Source organism: Castor canadensis, chromosome 5 (assembly GCF_047511655.1).
Source record: "Castor canadensis chromosome 5, mCasCan1.hap1v2, whole genome shotgun sequence".
Classification (NCBI taxonomy): domain Eukaryota; kingdom Metazoa; phylum Chordata; class Mammalia; order Rodentia; family Castoridae; genus Castor; species Castor canadensis.
The window spans coordinates 171,628,232-171,647,896 of record NC_133390.1 but is presented as its reverse complement, the minus strand read 5'-3'; the positions used below and the strand labels follow the sequence as shown (position 1 = coordinate 171,647,896).

The 19,665-nt window shown below is 53.7% G+C and overlaps 1 protein-coding gene across 3 annotated transcripts in view; it reads right to left on the bottom strand.

The window, feature by feature from the left end:
• Bcas4 (breast carcinoma amplified sequence 4) overlaps positions 1-19,665 on the bottom strand; it is a 54,206-nt gene that overhangs the window by 13,471 nt on the left and 21,070 nt on the right. For 2 of the 3 annotated variants that reach the window (XM_020175135.2, XM_074074978.1), the window contains 2 exons: positions 18,100-18,201; positions 9,923-10,057 (listed from right to left, as the gene is read on the bottom strand). In XM_020175135.2, the coding sequence (XP_020030724.2) occupies positions 9,923-10,057; positions 18,100-18,201 (237 nt within the window). The remainder of the gene's footprint in view (positions 1-9,922; positions 10,058-18,099; positions 18,202-19,665) is intronic. The other variant, XM_074074979.1, reaches the window with a different exon arrangement.

The following is a 19,665-nucleotide window of genomic DNA, read 5'->3' as shown; positions in this document are numbered from 1 at the left end:
GCTGCCCAGGTTCTCTGGAGCCAGGAGGCTGCCGGCACTGCACTGCCAGAGACAGGCGGGGAGGAGGAGCCAGAAGGTGAGGTGTCCAGTCCAGGTCAGTGAGGCCCAGCCACCTCCCTGCTCAACCCCAGCATCTCCTCCTGCCCAAGACTCCCAGGTTAATTATTAGGACTCCCCAATAAGGGGGACTTTGGCCTTGACTTTGGTGACATAATCAGGTGTGACAGCACCAGAACAGGCACCTGCACAAATCCACTGCTTAATGAGCTACGGTGTGTTTTCCCAGCAGAAAGGTGACTGTGGACAGGCCCATATTCAAGTGCTTCCCAGGCTCCTTGGGCACTCAGAGGGATCGCACTTTCTCCAGATGCCCCAGCGGTGCTACAGGCATCACACAGGCCTTTGCACTGACATGGGATCCTCCTGTGTGTCACTAACCCAGGTCCTGCTGTGGCAGCCACACTGGCCCACCCTCTACCCAGCCTGACCTCACCTGCAAACTCCTGGGGCCCAGCAGGCTGCCCGGGCTGGATTGCTCACACCCGGCTGTCCCCTCTCTGTCCTCTGCTTGCCTGTTTTCCTCCCCTTCTCTGACCTCATTTCTCTCCTTTTCTTCAGGCACAGAAGTCAGAAACAAGGCCCACCTCATAGCTATCCCTAACAGTTCCTGCTTATGACAGTTCAGATCTGCAATGTCTTCCCAAAGCTCATGAGGCCCAGGCTTGGCCCCAGTGCAGCAGTGCTCCAAGGTGAAGCCTCTGGAAGGTGACTGGCCCATTGATGGATTAATCCATTTATAGTTGAATGGGCTACTGGGAGGTGGCAGAAACTTTAGGAGTGAGGCCTATTGGAGGAAGTTGTCACTAGGGCATGCCCTGCAAGGGGACATTGGGACCCTGGCCCTTCCCCCTATCTCTCTCTCTCTCTCTCTCTCTTGGTTCCTGGCTGCAATGAGGTGAGCAATGAGGTGAGCATCTGTTCTTAGTCACTGTCATGTTCTGTTTGTCACAGGCCTAAAGGTGACCATGGACTGAAACCTCTGAAACCATTAGCCAAAAATAAATGTTCTCTTTTATTTTTTGCGGTACTGGGGTTTGAACTCAGGGCCTACACCTTGAGCCTATCCACTAGTACATTTTTTGTGGTGGGTTTTTCGAGATAGGGTCTCTTGGAACTATTTGCCTGGGCTGGCTTTGAACCTTGACCTCCTGATCTCTGCCTCCTAAGTAGCTAGGATTACAGGTGTGAGCCACCGGCACTTGGTCTTATCTCGTGTTAACTTTTTTTCAGGTGTTTTGTCACAGAAGTAGAAACTGGCACACTACCTGTGAGTTTTGGAGTTTATTTATTTTTTTTGGTGGGACTGGGGTTTGAACTCAGGGCTTCAGGCTTGCAAAGCAGGTGCTCTACTGCTTGAGCCACATCTCCAGTCCACTTTGCTCTGGTTATTTTGGAGATGGGAGGATCTCACGAACTATATGCTGGGCTGACCTCAAGCCTCCATCCTCCCTATCTCAGCCTTCCAGGTGGACAGGATTGCAGGTGTGAGCCACCTGTGCCTGGCTTGGGTTTTAATTTTTTTTTTAAGACCTGGAATGGAACCCAGGGTCCTGTGCATGCTAGATAAGCACTCTATCACTGAGCTACATCTCCAGCCCTCTCTATTTTTTAAAACAGACACATAAAAACAAAAATTGTACATAAAAATGGTGTGCCATGCTGTGACAATGAATCTTTTCAACTTGACTGGACTGAGGAGGACCCAGGAGATTAGCAGTGCTCACCTCTGTCTGTTTCTAGAGGATTAACAGAGAGGGGAGGAGGGGGAGGACCCACCCTGGATGTGGGCAGCTGGTCTGATGGAATACAGGGGAAAGGAGAAACCTCACTGTTTCCTGACTGAGGAGGTGTGAGCTGTTCTGTCTGCATGTGCTCCCTACGACAATGGACTCAATTACTGAAACTGAGCCAAAACCTTCCTCTTTTTTTATTTTTGCACTTTCTACTGCTTGAGCTATACCTCTAGTCCAATTCTGCTGTTTTTTTTTTTTTTTTGGCAGCACTGGGGTTTCAACTAAGAGCCTCACACTTGTTAGGCAGGCACTCTTACCACTTGAGCCACTCAACCAACTCTTTTTTGTGATGGGCTTTTTTTGGGATAGGGTCTTGGGGGGAACTATTTGCCCAGGCTGGCTTCGACACAATTCTCCTGACCTGTGCCCCCTGAGTAGCTAGGATTACAGACGTGAACCACCAGCGCCTGGCTGCTCTGGTTATTTTGGAGATGGGGTCTCACGAACCTCAATTCCGGGTTGACCTCAAACCTCAATCCTCCCTATCTCAGCCTTCCAAGTAGCTAGGATTACAGGCAGAAGCCACTGGTGTCCTGCTTGCTCAGGGATTTTTGTCACAGCAACCAAGTCTGACTGACACACACGTGATGTTTAGGTACGTGTGTATGGCTAAACACACACTGGTGTAATGCTGACACCAGGTTAAACATACCTAGAAGCTGAGGGTGGCATGGTGGCTACCAGAGGCCAGGGAGGAGGAGGAGGAGGGGCGGTTGGGGTTGGCCAGTGGGTACTGTCAGCTGTATAGGAGCGAGAAGCTAGGTGTGCTGCTGCACAGTGGGGCAGCTGTAATAGCGGTTATACTGCTGCACATCTCAGGAAGAGTTTTATTTTGGGCAGACCTTGAGCCTGGCCAGGGACCAGCTCCCCACCCTACATCCAAAACAGCTCTCACGCACCAAAGCTCACCACACAGCAAGCGTGTACCTATGGGACCCTCTGTGAGTGCCCGTACATCCTACTAGGGACACCAGGGCTCAGAGAGGGACAGTGGGTGACTGTGTCGTCCAGCTGCTGGATGACAGACCAGCCAGAGATCTGTCCTGCCCCCTTCGGCCATGGTGGGTGGCTACTCCCTTTCTGTCAGTCTTAGTGGGGGACAAGGCCTGGGAAGGAACCAGAGTAATACGGGGTGGGGGTGGGGTATGGAGGGGGCAAAGTGAGAGTTTGTGATCGTGTACGTGACCGTGACACAAGGAAGACATGGGACAGAGACAGAGAGAGGCACAGATGGGACGCAGAGACAGCTGGCGGTGGGCAGAGACATGGGTCCAGGCAGGGACACGGGAACAGAGACTGTATGACACCCAGAAACTGACAGGGGTGCAGACGAAGCCGAGACTTCCACACGGCAGGGGCAGAGCCTGTGGGTGCAGAGCCAGCCCAGTGAGTCCTTCCTCCCGTTGCCATGGGGATGGAAGGAAGTGGAAGAGGCAGGACCCACAGGGCACAGGGTGTGCACGGGTGGGCATGGCTGGCCTGTGCCCTCCCAGCCCAGCATCTCCAGGGACACATCTCCAGCCTGGGCCTCTGCTGAGGAGCCCAGGCCCCAGCCACCATCTCGGCCAGGCTAGCATGGTTCTGGCTTTGAGCAGTAGGGGATCTGGCACAGTGGGATGGCGCTCTGAGGGGAGCAAGAAGTAAGCGGGACATCTTCAGATGTCGGGTAGACACACCTAGGCCACATGTGTGGGGTGGGACAAATAATCCCCTCGAGTGGGGCTGTCTACACAAACACTCCCAGCAGCCCAGCTCACTGAACACCTACGATGTGACAAGTGCCCAAGTGAAAGCAAGCTGGCCAGGATAAACCCAGGCCAGCGGGCTCCAGAAGCTGCGTGTTCGTTCACAGTTTGGAACTTTGCATTCTAGAAACTTTCCATCTCTACAAGAAACACACAAAAGCAAAGAGGGGACAACAAAGCATCCCGTGTTCCTTCTCCCCATACTGATAGCTGTCATCCACCTGGGCAGGTGGTCTTCACGACAGGCATCTTGCCAGCACCTTGGGAGGACGGGTGGGGAATGTGGGTAAGCACACACAGAGCCACTTGGCCCCAAAGGGGTTGGGAGAAGTTGGGGTGCTTCCCAAGCAACTAAGCAGCTCCCCAAATGAAATTCCTTGCTGTCACAAACAACTTCCTCTTCTCCTGCCCTTAAAATCTCACCAGGAACGCAATGCTTTAAAGGCAGGATTCGGTTCCCAATCCCCACGCAGTGCGCAGACCCCCGAATATCTCACGCAGCCTCTGTTCCACGCAGGGCAGGGCACAGAGCAGAGACCATTTGGGGGGCTGGGGAGGTGAGGGCTCCTTTGTCACGCTAACATCGCCAGCAGCTCATGTTGCATTTTTACCACAAGGACTGCTGGGGGCAGAAGGCTGGTTCAGGGCCCAGAGCAGGCCTGGAACCTCCTTTCCGCCTGGCTCTTTGTGTCTGCGCCTGGCCCCGCACCACCTCCTCCACCAGATAAAGCCCAGCCTGGCTCCTCCCAGAGTCGCCCCTCCAGGGGACCCAGCAGGGAGAGAGGGGAGGCGCCCAGCAAGGCAAAGCCCGGTCCCTGCGGGCTGGGTGGGGCAGGGAGGGGACTGAGCTGGGGAGGCATGGGGGAGGGGAGGGAGGCCAGGCCTGGCACCGACGCCTCCTACAGGCCAGCCTGGGCAGGGCTCCTCGGCCCACAGCTTCCCTGATCCCCTCTGGGCTCTTCACTGCCGGAGCCACCTCCAGAGAAGGCTGGGAGGCCGGTGGGTGCCACAGAGGCCCTCAAAATGCTTCTGGTTCACATTTATTGAACGCCTACTGTGTGCTTAAGTCAGACAGGCAACAAACTTGCCCACAGGCAGGGATGCTACCCAGGGGCCACTCAGACCTCTGCTTTTGCAAGAGAAGCCAGAAGTAGAGATTCTTCAGTGACATTTGCCTTCTAAACTTAATTTGCAATTAATTCAAAAGAAAGATATCCATATACCAAACTGGCCAAAGAACCGTAGGCATCGACTCAGGCTGAGGTCCCGGGGCAGGTCAGAGGGAGGGTAAGATGCACTGAACAAAGCTGGGTTAAATCCCAGCTCTACCACACTTATGCTGTGTGACCCTGGGTAAGTGAACAGTCCTCTCTGGGCCTCAGGTCCCTTACTTGTAAACCAGCATCATGAAATCTATCTCTGAGACTGCCACAGGAAGTTCAGTTCAGGCACTGAAAGCCCTTCCTGTGTGGCAGTTGCTCGCGAAACTGTTGGCTGTTAGTTAGGCTGCAGCTATGGGAGGAACGCTCACTGGAGCTGGTGCAGAGAACAGAGAAGCCACCCCTCCGCCCCTCCCTGGTCACTGAGGGTGTAACCTAAAATGCAGAGCTGGAAGTAGGCTGTGTGCCATCCATGGGTACTATAAATTTGTCCCCAAAACATTTAACATTTAGAAAAACAAATTGCTGACTTTCAAGTGTTGGAAAATTCATAGAAAATGCCAAATGTCCACCTTTCTCCTCCAAATAGGAAAACGGGGCCACACTAGGCCCCATGTCTGCAAGCCTGGCAATTTCTACCCCTCTCAAGGAGGCTCTGGCTCTGCAACTTGCCACAGTCCCCACTGCTCCCTCCTGTCGCATGCACACCGACAGACTCACTTCTGGTACAGATCACAGTGGGAACAGTGGGTACAACAGCTGTCTCAGCTCCTCTTAAATCTCACTGTTGCTCTCCTGTGGGCAAAGCACCCTCTCTCCCCTTCAGTTCCTCTGGGAATGTCTGAGGTACCAGAGCCTCACCCTGCTGGCCCTGCCTGGCTGGGGTACAGGTGACCCAGGCCAGCCTAAGACCAGGCCACCACTGCCCAGCAGCAGCTCTGGGCGGGAGGCAGGCCCTGGCCTCAGCTGGTTTAGCTACTAGCCAAAAGAGCCTTGCTTGGAAAGCCCCATGTTCCTCTGTCAGAAAAATTAATCAAAATGACACCTCGTGAACAAGATGCCTTGGCTCCTGAACCAGATGTTTTGGCTCAGCAAAAAACAAACAGTGGTTTACAACAAATTAGCCTGTCCCACGCCTCTGGGCACGAGGGCCAAGGGGAGAGCCAGTACAGGCCAAGGGACACCTGCTGTAGCCTCCTGTGAGGTTCACAGCTCCAACCTGGCTCACATAGACAGGAAACCATCTTCAGACCGAGGCCCTTGGTGTTCAGGAGCTGCTGCTCTGTCCTCCTCTGCAGGCAACAGGGCTTGTTCAGGGACCTGAGCCCCACGCAGCCTCTGGTCTCTCCTGCCAGTAAACAAGGGCACAAGATCCCTGAGGGGCTCAGGGCCAAAGGAGATGATTCCAGTGAGGAAACGCCTAACTGAACCCGGCAGCTTGGAGGGTGCCCAGGTTCCCAGCTCTGCTTTCAAGTTCAAGACTCTGCAAGATGACTGCCTCCATAGCTTAGCCACTCACCAGGCAGGTCACTCCCTGCCACTTCCCTGACCTGGCACCCTTCCACTCTCCCCTCTCACTCGCCAGCCCCCACTGGACGTCCTACCAAGGCTTGGGCACCAAGCACAGGTGCACGCTCAGCCTTTCTTGCTTGCAGTTCCCCTGGAGGGTACACCCTTCCCTCTGAGTTCACACTACCTCTGGCTCTTCATCCTGCTTTCACTTCCCCCGCCCTTCCACAGACATCCCGACTCCCTCAGACCAGGCCAGGGCTGCCTTCTGGAAATAGCCATCCATGGAATCGTCAGGCTTTGTCACTGTCATATTCTCCCACAAGTCACAGCTCCCAAGGAGACGTGCCATAGATAAGAATGAGGGCTCATCTGCCAATGCCCAGCTAAGTGACTTGGAGTAAGGACATTTAACTTCTGTGTGACTTGGTTTCCTCCCTTGTAAACTGGGCATAAAACCAACACCTTCCTTGTAGGGGGTTGTAGGATTGACAAGTTGAGCTCCACAGAGGGGCTGGCCCTGTGGCCCCTGCCTCCCCCCACCATGCTCACTGCCCTCCACTCAGCACTGAGGGCCGAGTCTGTCCTGGGCCACTCTGGATTTTCAGACCCTCCAATGTTCTTGAACTCTGTGCTAGGACCCCCACCCCAACTGATCCAAACAAGTTTCTAGCCTGCAGAGCTGCTCCTGGCCTTGCTGTGACTCTGACAGTTCTCCAAGGCTTCTGGGGACAAAGCCGGGCCATCACAGTCATCAGCTCAGAAATCTCACAGGTGGGGCCCGTGGCAGCGGAAGGGGTGCAGCTCTTGGTTCAAAGCTTGGCACATGGTAAGAATCAATATGCAAGTGTGATTGAAAGTCGCCCTTTGATGAGGCGTGGCCAGGAAACACGGGCTTCTGTGCCAGGAAACAGACATAGCTGGCTGTGGCTAGGCCTGTGGGCCAGGGCTCTGCGCTGCCTCCCCTCTGCAGACTGCAGGCTTGAAGGCAAGGGAAGAGGCCTGGCTTTAGTGGGACCTGTAGAGGTGGTGCACAAGTGTCTACAGGCCACCTTTGCCAAGGCGCCCTCCCAGGCCAGCCCAGGCCACAGAGCCATGGTCCACATTCAGTTGAAAGGTGGGGTGGAAGTCTGGGATTCCTATGCTGGGGTGGGGGCAGGGAACTGCTGGGAGCCCGGGGCCCACTGCCCCCCACCCTCCCTGGGCCTCCCCACAGCAGCTGCAAAGTAAGGAAGAGGTGGTAACCTGGGCAGGTCAAGGTTAGAAGAAACAGGGACCGGCTTTCTCCTGCTCCCCCACTGTTGTCCAACTGATGAAGAAGACAAGGGTAAAAACACCACCCAGAAAAGCTGTTGTGAAGACAGGCTCAGGATAGGCTGTGGACAGTCCCTCTGGGGGTTGGGACAGGGGAGTGGCATGGCCCACCCACAGAGGCAGAACCTCTAGCATTCCTGTGGGGCCCTGTCCCACCCCTGCCCCTGCACTGCATGGAACGCAGGGGCAGAGGGGACAGTGGGGGCAGGGAGATGGTCTTAGGACAAGAGGAGATAGAAGCCAAGGAGGAAAGCCAGCCGGCATAATTGGAGGCTGGGACCTAGATTCCCACTGTGTGTGCATCCCTGGAATGTCCCTTGGGAGCCAAGGGGTCCTGTGGGAAAAAGTAAAAGAGATACTGAACTTCTGGGGACCACGTCCTCTTGGAGCCCTCAGGCCTTAGCTGGAGTGACACAGAAGCACAGGGAAGAGGGCTGGGTATAGGTCCTGCCCCTAAAACCTCAGCCCTGCCACTGACAGCATCATCACTGGGGCATGGCCCCTGCAGAGTGGCCCCAATTTAGGCCAGATGCTCATCACCCTAGAAGGCCCCTCCAGCCTGTACCTGGGGTGCAGTGACAGCCCCAGACACTGGCTCTGTACATGAGTGTGCATACGCTCATCTCGCTGCTTCCCCCAGAAGTCCTTTTGGGGCAGAATCACATGGTGGGGCTGCTGGGTGACTCACCACCCCTGGTTGGACGTGCTTCCTGGGACAAGTCCCCACAGGTAGGCCCTGAGCCTTTCTGAGAGTTTGGTGGTTGTGAGAGGATGCAGGTCCCGGCATGCCCCAGCCTCACCCTGAGGATCCCACAATAGGAATGGAGGGGCTCCCACAAGCCCAGGCCCCCGTCCAGTACTGACTGCCCTCTCCAAGCCACCCCTGCACCTGGGAACGCCTCTGCAACCTCATGGGGGACAACCAGAGGAGACAAGGGCTTGGCAGAACCCACTGCTGGGACCCTTGCTGCAGATGTGAGCAGGGGCAGGGTCCTCTGTCCTTTCTCCCTCTAAGGTGCCTTGGCAGCCATCAGGGGGCAGAGGCTGGGCTCATAACTAGAGAGAAAGGACGACAAAGAGAGGCTTATAATTCATTGTCCCTGGAAGGCAGAGATGGGAGTTGTCTGGAGAGGGGCCTTCCCAGAGGACTCCTCACAGGAGGTGGCATTTACTTGGGTTCTGTGGGATCAATAGGAGTTTCTGTACTTTGAGATCTGTGAGGTCACAGCCCAGCTCTTATTGGCCTCTGGAAGCAGGCAGGTGAGCGGCAGGTATCCCAGACAGATGTGAGCCAAGATGGAGCCAATCAATCGTGGAACTGGGCTTGGGACTGGAGAGTGAAGGCCCAGACATTGGGAATTTCCACTCCTCTCTGTCAAATGGGATAAGGGTGCACAGTACCTGAGAAGGCCGGGAAAGCCCATGAATCAGTGCACTTAAACGGCCACTGTGGTTAGAAAATGAGCCCATGTGACAATACAGTGTCATGAGAACGTGGAGTGGGCAGGGTGGGACAGGGCTCTAAGCAGCCTTGCCACTCTGGGCCCAGGTCCCCAGGAAGGACCCTTCTCTCCCCAAGCCTCCTCTCCTCACCTAGAAAATGTGAGGCAGAGGCTGTGAGAGTCAGGGCCCCTCAAAGCAGCGCAGGCCACAAGTGCAACAGAGCCACAGAGCTGACGGGAGCCCTGAGTGTGGGGACCAGCAGGCTCCCAGCAGAGGCTCAGCGCTGCTGACAGGTGGGCCTGAGATCCCTGCATGGGGCATCCTGGGTGTCGTGGGTGTTTATGAGCATCGTGTGCCCACCCATGACAACCCAACTGTCTCCAGAAGGGGCCACTGTCCTTGACTTTGCATCAGCAGAGGGTAAGCTGGAAAGATGAGGGTCTCCTCCATGGGGTCTAGCCTCAGTGTTTTTATAGGTAAGAAGGAATAGTGGTCCTTCCTTGTGGGGTCATGGAGGTCCCAGGACAGAGGAGACGTGGGAGAGAAGGCTTTGCAGGCTGGATGCCCCCCTCCCAACTCCTGCTCAGTGTGAGGCTGAGCTGTGGACCTGGAAGGAGCTGTCAGGAATCCTGGCCACGGCTGTCACCATTATCCTCAGGTGTGCACGGAGGACAGGGGCTGCTTCTGTCCACTATGGCCACCCGGATGGACCACAGTATCTGGCAACGCCTAAGTGGATGCGTTTGCAAGTCGGGACAGCGAGACCTGAGGCCCAGGGTGAGGGGACAGGTGCAGAGATGGCACCCTTTGACCCCGCTGGTTTCCTGAGTCATCTCCCCGCTCTGGGTCTGGAGGGGATCAGGGCCTTCAGGTCCCTGCTTCTTGGGTAGATACTCACATTCCGGAAGGAGGGGAGCCCCGCGGAGCCCAGCCACCGCCGCAGGGCCTGTGGGAAGGCGCCACACTCCTGCTCAGCCCGCAGCACTTGCTCTTCCAGGAAGGCGGCGTGGTGCCCCACCATCTTGACGAAGGCCTGGTGGGGAGACAGAGGGCCATGAGGTCACACCGCCGAGCTGAGAGCATTCCTGGTGGGGTCCTTGGCCGGGACCCCATCTTAATCACTACCTCCAGGCTCCCTCCACCCAGATCCCTCCTGCTGGAGATGCCTGGCGGGGAGGGTCTGCATACTGAGGGGGCCTCAGACAGCTGACAGCAACAACGACAGCCACCACTGGCAGTCTGCCCAGTCCATGCTTGTCCCACCTTCTCCCCCAGGGAACCTATTTTTAACCTCCAGTTTAGAGAGGAAAGCAACTGAGGCTCAGAGAGGTTTTGTCACCTAACCAAAACTACATAGCAGGAAGGGGTAGAAAGATGCAAGGCACATCTGTCAGATTTCAAAGCCTTCTTTCACTGAAAAATATTTTTTTGTGTGGTACTGGGGTTTGAACTCAAGACCTCACTCTTTCTTTTTGTGGTACTGGGACTTGAATTCAGGGCCTACCCCTTGAGCCACTCCACTAGCCCCATTTTGTGATGGGTATTTTTGAGATAGGGTCGTGTGAAGTATTTGTCCGGGCTGGCTTCGAACCGCGATCCTCCTGATTTCTGCCTCCTGAGTAGCAAGGATTACAGGCGGGAACACGGTACTCAGCCAAAAATGGGTTTTTTAGAAATCACCCAAGTTCTTATTTCACCAGCTGATGTACAGTGGAACTCACAAGTCACTAGAGGCCAGGCGGGAAGCATGCAGGTGGAGAGGGCTGAGAGGGAACCCCAGAGAAAGGTCACGCTGACCGTGGCTCCACAGGACCACCGAGCTCCAGGCCTCAAGCGCACAGCTTCAAAACCAACCTCTGTTGTTAGACTCTCTGGATTACAGTCCAGGGTCTGCCACTCACCGGTGCTGTGCCTTTGATCGATTACTTAATTTCTTAGTCTCAATCTGTGTGTGTGTGTTGCTGGGGATTGAATCCAGGGCCTTGCAAATGCTACCACTGAGGTACATCTCCAGCCCTTAGTGTTTTTTTTTTTTGTTTGTTTGTTTGTTTTGTTTTGGTAGTACTGGGACTTGAACCCAGGGCTTTGTGCTTGCTAGGCAGGCATTCTATTGCTTGAGCCATGCCTCCAGCCCACAGCTCTTGGTTTTTTGAGACATGATCTCACAATATAGTCTGGTTAGCTTCAAACTTATAATCTTCCTGCCTCTGCCTCCCCAGTGCTGGGATTACAGGCAAATACCACCATGCCTGTCTAGCCTTGTTTTGTTTTTAAATCTGTAAAATGTGGATAATTAATGCTAGTCTCGTTAGGCAGGTTCTGTTCTCAGCACCGATTAAGAGCTTATCAAATGCTATTGTTTTAGAAAGAAAAAACATTCTGATTTTGGGAAATCTTCACTTTTATCAATGCTAGCAATAAATCCACACTGTTTCAAATACCATGCAGGCCCAGAAAAACCCCACAACCATTTGCAACCTCCTGTGTCTTTCAGGAGTGAAATGGAAAGACTGAGGAAGCAGGAACGGGCATGGGGACAACTCATGGCAGTGCACCCAGGAAGCCTCCCCCCACCAGAAGGAAACAGGGTTCTCCCATACCCACCAGACCACTGCCACCCAGCCTACCTCTCCCCCTTGCCCTGGGTTCCTCAAAAGAACCCAGCCTCCGCAGGACCTGCCTGCAGCACCTTCTCCCCGTCTTCACGGGGCGGCCTTGTTGTCTTTTAGCCCTTGGACTAACTGTTTCCTCCTCAGAGGCCCTCCCTGACCACCTGATCTGACACAGTCCCTGAGTCACTGGAGGGTCACCCACCTTCCTTGTCTTCATGATCCTTGAGGCAATCTGAAATTCCTTGTCTTTGTGTTCTCAGTCAGCCTCTCTCAGAGTGCGAGTTCCGCATGGGAGGAAGTCAGTGAGGAGTGAGCAGAGGAGTGACATGTCCTCAGCAGAGACACCGTGCGAACCCAGCATGGTGGCGTCGGCTATGCACCAGCTGCTCTGGGGTGCTGGCCACAGCAGGGCAGGACAGATGGTCAGCTGCCATATGGTAAGTGTGTGAGCACATGTACATGCATGTAGGTATATGTGCGTGCCCACGAATGCCAGGTGTGTATGACTGCCTGTGTATGTGTACACGTGACAGCATGAGTGTGCATGCGTGCACGCTGTGTCTGTGAGGTGCCAGTGTGAAGTGGCTTTAGACAGGACTCAAGGTCCAGAGCTTGGGTCACCTGGACTGGCACAGCAGGCAAGTCCTAATCGCCACTTCAGTGGACTTCCAACTTCGCAGCTGCAGTGCTGACCTGGATCTGGTGGGGAGCGAGATCTCAAGGACCAAGCCGAGGCTGCTTGTCTGTCAGTCCACAGGCTGGGCTGGGGGCAATGAATGTCCACCACTCATACGGTGGTCTCCACTGTTCCCTGTGGTAAAAACGAGCCCCTCTTAGGGCAGCTGTAAGAGGCAGAGGGAGCCCGAAGTCTGTGATGTGTTTCCCAGAACCAAGAAAGTAGGCCACTTCTGCCAAGACCCCAGCCTCAGCACAGGCTCTTGCTAGAGGGGCCTTCAGCACCGAGGGGCAGACCTGCAGCCCCGTCCTGCTACCTTGCCTGGGCGACAGTGGGTGAGGAACTTCTCTGTGGGCCTCAGCCTCTGGGTTTTTTTTTTTCAGTACTGGGGTTTGAACTCAGGGCCTACACCTTGAGCCACTCTACCAGACCTTTTTGTGATGGATTTTTTTTGAACTAGGATCTCACTAACTATTTGTCCCTGGCTGGCTTTGAACCACAATCCTCCTGATCTCTGCCTCCTGAGTGACAAGGATTACAGGCGTGAGCCATCAGTGCCCAGCTCAGCCTCTCCTTCTATAACACTGGCCACCATTCCTGGGGTCCCGTGGGGCTGGAGGGAGTCTCCACGCCATGCCCCACAATCCTGCTCAGAGCAGGTGCTCGGCAAATGTCAGTGTTTTTGCACGAGGCGACACAGGGCCACACACTGGCCTGAGAGGTCACCTTGGGGTTTCTGAGTCTGCACTTAGCAAGTCCCACTGATTCTGAGAGCAGGGAGCTCCTGCACTCTGTGAGAGTCACTGCCACGCTCCTCACCTGGGCTCCGCCAGCAGGGAGACGGTGACGTCATCCTAGTAAGTTCTGCCTTTCAGCCCACGGACAACTACAGCCACCACGATAACAGTTTGTCCTCGCCAAGCGCCTACAACGTGCCAGGTGCTGGCCTAACACATGTCATCCTCAGGACTGCGAGGACTGAGGTGGGTTTCAGCTGACAGAGGAGCGTGAGTGAGTTCCCAAGGGCAAGAATGAGCCAGGCTGCTGGCTCTGGAATCCTCCTGCCCTGGTACAACGCCAAGTTCTCATCAGGTCCCCAAGTTCTTGTGTCTTGATGTCACACACTTCAGCTAGTAGGAAACAGACAATCCATTTGCCTCAAAATCCACAACCTTCATGGACTAACTCCCTACCCCTTTCCTTTTTCCTTTTCTTATTTCTTTGTTTGAGAGAAAAAAAAAAGCCCAGGCTATATAGTCCAGGCTGGCCTTGAATTCAATATGTAGCCCAGGCTGGTCTTGAACTTGTGATCCTCCTGCTTCAGCCTCCTGAGTGCTGGATTACAGGCATGTACCACCATGCCTGGCTCCCCACCCCTTTTCCACAGAGACCCAGGTGGGGAGAACCATTTCCTTACTCAGAAAAGCAAGAACATAAAGGTGTCCACTGAGCCTCACTGTGGGGAGACTCCAGGGAAGAGTGGGGACTATGACAGCCTGGAGATTCACAACCCATGGAAGGGGACAGCTGCCAGCTGCTCCCAGCAAGGACTGGGAGGCCCAGGGTTGGCCTCTTAGCAGTTCTGACTGCTATTGGCATCTAAGTTTGTGATCTCTGCTTAAAACTCAGAGTAACTGCTGCTAGCCAGGTACAGTTAGCTCACGCCTGCAATCCTAACTACTCAGGCTTGTAGAAGCCAGCCCGGGCAAATAGCTTGCGAGACCCTATCTCGAAAAACCCTTTAAAAAAGAGGGCTGGTGGAGTAGCTCAAGGTGAAGGCCCTGAGTTCAAGCCCCAGTACTGCAAAATAAACAAACAAACAAAGAAAACTCGGAGTAATTGCTGCTGGGAGAATGAAGTGGTGCAGTAGTTTGGAAAACAGTTTGGAAGTTCCTATTCCTCTCCTAGGTGTTCACCCCAAATAAAAACACATATCCACACGAAAACCTAAGCACAAATGGCCCCAAAGCAGAACGACCCAAATGCTCACCACCTGACGAGTGGCAAATCAAAGACGATGTGCCCATGTAATAGAATATCACCCGACCATGACAAAGAATGGCTTTTTTTTTTTTTTGATAGGTCTTGCTAGGTATCCTGGGCTGGCCTCAAACTCACGATCCTCCTGCCTCTGCCTCCCAAGTGCTGAGTCTGTAGGCGTGCACTCCCAAACCCAGTTCGGAAAAGTTCCGATGTATGCCGTGATGCGGATCAACTTGAAAACACGGGGGCTAAATGAGCCCATTGTATGAAATGTCCAGAGCACAAGACATGAGACAAGAAGCAGATTTGTGGTTTTCAGGGGCTGGGGAATGATTGCTAACGGGCTGGGGCTTCTTCTGGGAAAATGGTCTGGAGTGAGCTAGTGGTTGTACCACCTCGTGGCTATGCCCCAAGTCCTCTGAACGGGGCACTGATACGGTAGTCCTGCCTTACCTGTGGGGATATGTTCCAAGGCCCCCCATGGATGCCTGAAATGTGGTATACACAGGACTAGTACGTATCCTAATTTAATAAATTAGGTACAGTAAGAAATTAGCGATAATAACCGATAATAAAATAGAATAATTACAATATACTGCAGTAAGTTATAAGAATTGTGCTGTCTCTGTCTCTCTCCCCTTCTCTCCCTCCTTCCCTTAAACCCAAGCACTGACATACTGCTGCATTTGATCTGATACCCAAATCGGCTACTAAGTGACTAACGGTGGAAACCATATACAGTGTGGACACGCTGGACGAAAGACAATTTACATCCTTGGTGGGACACAGGGGGTTTCATCACGCTGTCACATATGGCTTGAAATTTAAGACCTACACCTTGTTCCTTCCTGGAATTTTCCATGTAATGTTTTTGGACTGAGGTGGACCACAGCAACTGAAACCATGGGAAGTGACACTCAGATAAGAGGGGCTGTTGTAATTGATTGGGACTTTTCAAGGGGAAAATGCGCAGCAGCTGAAATCCCTTAGGTGGTCCTGTCACTCTCAGAGCAGGGTACGAACTCTTGGCCCAGGCCCTGTGCCACCAGCCATATACATGCCTGAGCTGGAATTCATTCCTGCTCACAAGTACCAATAGGTCTTGCTGTCCCAGCCACCAGGCCGTTGCACGAGCTCTTCCTCCCCAGCTCACCTCTCTGTGATTCAGGCCTTTACGCAAAGTTTGCTCCTGGAAGTGCTCCCTGTCCTCCTGCAGCTCAGCCCCAAAGCAGCTCCTCGCAGAGAGACCATAGAACCATCTCAGCTGAGCCCCAGCACTGGTCTCAGGATGGCCATTGGACAGCAGGGGTTTGTTGAATTCAATAAGGATTTGGGTCTGTCCTGTCCCACTCACTACCCCCAACATCTGGCAACATCTGGAGGCATGGGACGGGGAGGGAGAGGAGTTAATGGCTGCTGCTTAGCACCTAGATGTACGGAATGGCACATAACAGTGTTTTCTGATGCAAAGTGTCAGCAGCACTAAGGCTGGGAAGGCCTGTCCTGGCCCTGCACACCTGGCTGCTAGACTGCACTCTCTTCTGTGGCTTCCTTCTCAGGAGAAAGGCCACAGGAATTGGCCCTGGACAACTGGGCCCAGACAACCCACTCCTGCTGCTAATCTCTCCAGCCCCACTCTGTCATGTCCCCTGGGCCTGTCTTTTGGCCTCCTGGGTTAGCATCAATGTCACAACCTCCTTCCCGCCCCTGCAGAGATCTTTCTGACCCAAGGCCGTCCTCCTGCCCCACACTGCTGCCCCACCTCCCTTCACAGCACCTGCCTTGGGATTGTGGTTGGCAAAGTGATGGCCACTAAAGAGGCTCACGTCCCAAACACCAGGACCCGTGAGCACGGGACCTGTGAACACGACCTTTCATGCAAGACAGGTTTGGCAGATGTGAGGAAGCTAAGGCTTTTGGATGGCAGCTCACCTGATTATCCAGGTGGACCCAAGGATCCTCAAGGATCCTTCCAGGAGGGAGGCAGAGATCAGGTAGGATTGGATGACACTGAGCTGTGGTTTAAAAGCTGGAGGAAGCCCCTGGGAGCTGGGAAGGCATAAAACCAGACTCTCCCCAGACCCAAGGGGTCCCACCTGCCAACCCTACCTTTAGCCCATAAGGTACATTGTAGGCTTCTGACCTCTGGAGCTATGGTAATAGTTGTATGGTCAGACGAGTTGGCACACACCCGTCTGGAGTCCCAGCACCCAGAAGGTGGAGGCAGGAGGATCAAGAGTTCCCGGGCTACATAGTGAGAGCCGGTCTCAAAAGTTTTGATGTTGTTGAAAGCCACATTTCCGGTAATTTGTCACTGTGGCAACAGAAGGCTAAGACGGTGATGTGTGCTGAGCAGCTCCCTCGGCAGGAATGTGGTATTGCTGTGTCCTGGGGACAGCCCCACAATGGTTCAAAACCGGTCCTCCACACGTGCTGTGGACTGAGCGCCAGGAAAGACCTGGGCTTATGCCTGATTCAGCACTGGAGAGGCTGAATCAGGAGGATCATGAGTTCAAGATCAGCCTGAGCTATACCGCAACACCTCGTCTCAAAAAGGAATTATTAAATTTAAAACAAGAAAAAGAATTGGGCTTGACAGTTGGGGCCAACCCAGGCGCAGCAGAGCCAGCGCTACAAATCTTCACGTTTTCTTTCGTCTTTCAAACGAGTGGAATAAAATTTAAATGAATCAGCTATTCCAAGGGCAAAATTTTAATTATATCCCCGCTCCATTCTCTGCTGACGAGAATGTTAATTCCCGGCTAAGTCAGTGCTGACTGCCCCTCACGCTTCTGCTGTGGCTGCCCGCTGTGGCCAGTGACCGCGCTACAACCTTGACCAACTCCCAGCCTCTGGAGCCTCTGCTGCACAAAGAGCCAGCATCGCAGGTCAACAGCCCCAGGTCAGGGAAGAGGCAAGGCTCCGGGATGCAAGTTGAAGTCCTGGCTTCAAGTGACTGTGCTGGGAGCCTGGGAAGGGGCTTACCTCTTGGAGCTTCTTTTCCTCATTTGGGAGACTTGGATGGGGAGGGAATCAGTTTTGCAGTGCAGTGAAGGGGAAACAGGACACCATGTGTCTTAGCCTAGTGTCCAGGTAAGTACTCCTGTGAGATAAGTCAGCAGTATGGCAACAGGGCACAGTGGGGACTGTGGCAAACAGGATGGCTGAGCACCTGCAGGGACAGCCACTGCTAGCTCTTTCCTGGCTCTCTTTGCTCTCGGGTGGTGCTGCAGGAATGCAGCCTAGAGCCTGGAAGGGCTTGTTCTCTTCTGATCGGGTCATGGCATGCAGGAAAACTCTCAGAAATTGATTACTTACAATGGTGCACATGGTATAATTATACCTTGAAAGATAAACAGATCAGGCTAGGCACCGGGGGTTCATGCCTGTAATCCTAGCTACTTGGGAGGCTGAGATTTGGGAGGATTAAGGTTCAAGGCCAGCCTGGGCAAATAGTTCACAAGACCCCATTTCCAAAATAACCAGAGGAAAAATGGACTGGAGGTGTGGCTCAAGTTGTAGAGTGTCTGTTTGCAAGCTTGTAGTCCTATGTTCAAACCCCAGTCCCACAAAAATAAATAATAAACAGATTAATGTGGACCCAAGGTTATTCAGTGCTGCTGAATTTGCACAAGGTCCAAATTCCTATTTTTATCTAAAGGAGCTCAATTTTTAAATCTTAGAAACAAATTCTTGTTATTTTTTTAAAATGCCACCTGCATGTAGGTGCTCTCCCCCTTACACCACTCTCAAGGCCACATCAGCACCTGGAAGAGGGACAACAGCTGCCCTCGCCCCACGCACCTCTAGCTGGTCCACTTTGGCATAGACACCACGCATTTCCGTCACTTTGGCCTTAAGGAACGGGATATTTTCCTCCAAGATCTGTGATGTGTCACTTCGGATCTGAAAAACACAGCAGCTCATGAGGCTCTCCCCAGTCACCGTGTCCTCCCTCCTGTCCCGGGGTTGCCAGGGTCTGGCAGACCCTGCTGTTGGCCGAGAAGCTTGGAAGCAGCTGCCCAAGGATGGAGCCCCTGGTGGGACCAACTTCACCACCTCCAGGACCCAGAGCCACCAACTGTCACTCATTAAACTGCAAATTAACCATTTCCCCCCAAACAGCAGCAGCAGGAGTCGAAAGCCAAGTATTGTCATTTGCTGAAGCACTGAACTGGAGTCGATGAAATGATGCAAAGTCTCTTTTCTCAACCAAAGCTGAGAGCTGGAGGTGTGGCTCAGTGGTAGAACACCTGCCGAGGAAGAGCAAGGCCTTGGGTTCAAGCCCCAGTACTGCCAAAATTAAAAAAAAAATCCAAATCTGCTGGGCACCGGTGCCTCACACCTATAATCCTAGCTACTCAGGAGGCAGAGATCAGGAGGATCGAGGTTCAAAGCCAGCCCTGGCAAATAGTTCTCAAGATCCTATCTCAAAAACACCCATCACAATAATAGGGCTGGTGGAGTGGCTCAAGGTGTAGGCCCTGAGTTCAAGCCCCAGTACCGCAAAAGAAAAAAATCCAAATCTGGATTCGATACTGCTAATGCATGCATGGTGGTCACCAACATGTCAACAAAGCCACAGGCTCCAAGGAGCTTCCCATACCCAGTATGGGGCAGGTGCTTCCTTGTGCCATTTCATTTAATTCTCAACTCCTTCTGCTTGCAAGGCTTGTGGACTTAGAGGCTACATCCTTCACTGCTGAAACCACAGACTCAGAGCCTAAGGACCGGTCCTCCTCCTTCTGTGCACGCGTGCACAGACATCTGTGTTCATGTCATCACTGGGCAGAGGAAGCAACCAAGCCATTTGGGAGAAGCCCATTTCCCAGGCTCCTCCAGGCCTGGCTCACTCTGTTTGGGAATCAGCACTTTCAGCCACGTGGGGACCGGGGACCACAGTTAGAGAAGCACCAGTGGGCACACCAGGATGAAGACTCAGACTGGAGTTTGACTTTAGTTCTGCCCACCAGAAGCTGTGTGACTGTGGGCAAGTTGCTGCCCCTGTCTGACAGTGGTGACACCATGATGGTCCCTCCTTCCCAGAATGCTGTGAAGGTGAAATGTTTAGTAGAGCGCTGGCATGGCAGCAGTTTGTTTCCTTCTGTGGTCTGCCTTGACCCTCCACCTCCCGGTATCCACGTCCCTGTGTCAGCTCCTTCCCTAAACACAGCAGGACCTAGTGTCCGAAGTCTAAAGTAGAGGAGCCACTGAAGCGATGAGACATTGCCTCTGGGACAAGATGAGAGAGGCTGTCACCTCCATCTCACTAGTGTGTTCCCTGGCTGCCTCACACACGGATGCACTCCCCACCCCCCTGCCCTGCAGGTTGCTGGCTGTGATGAGGCAAGGTGCCTGTAAAACTCCCTC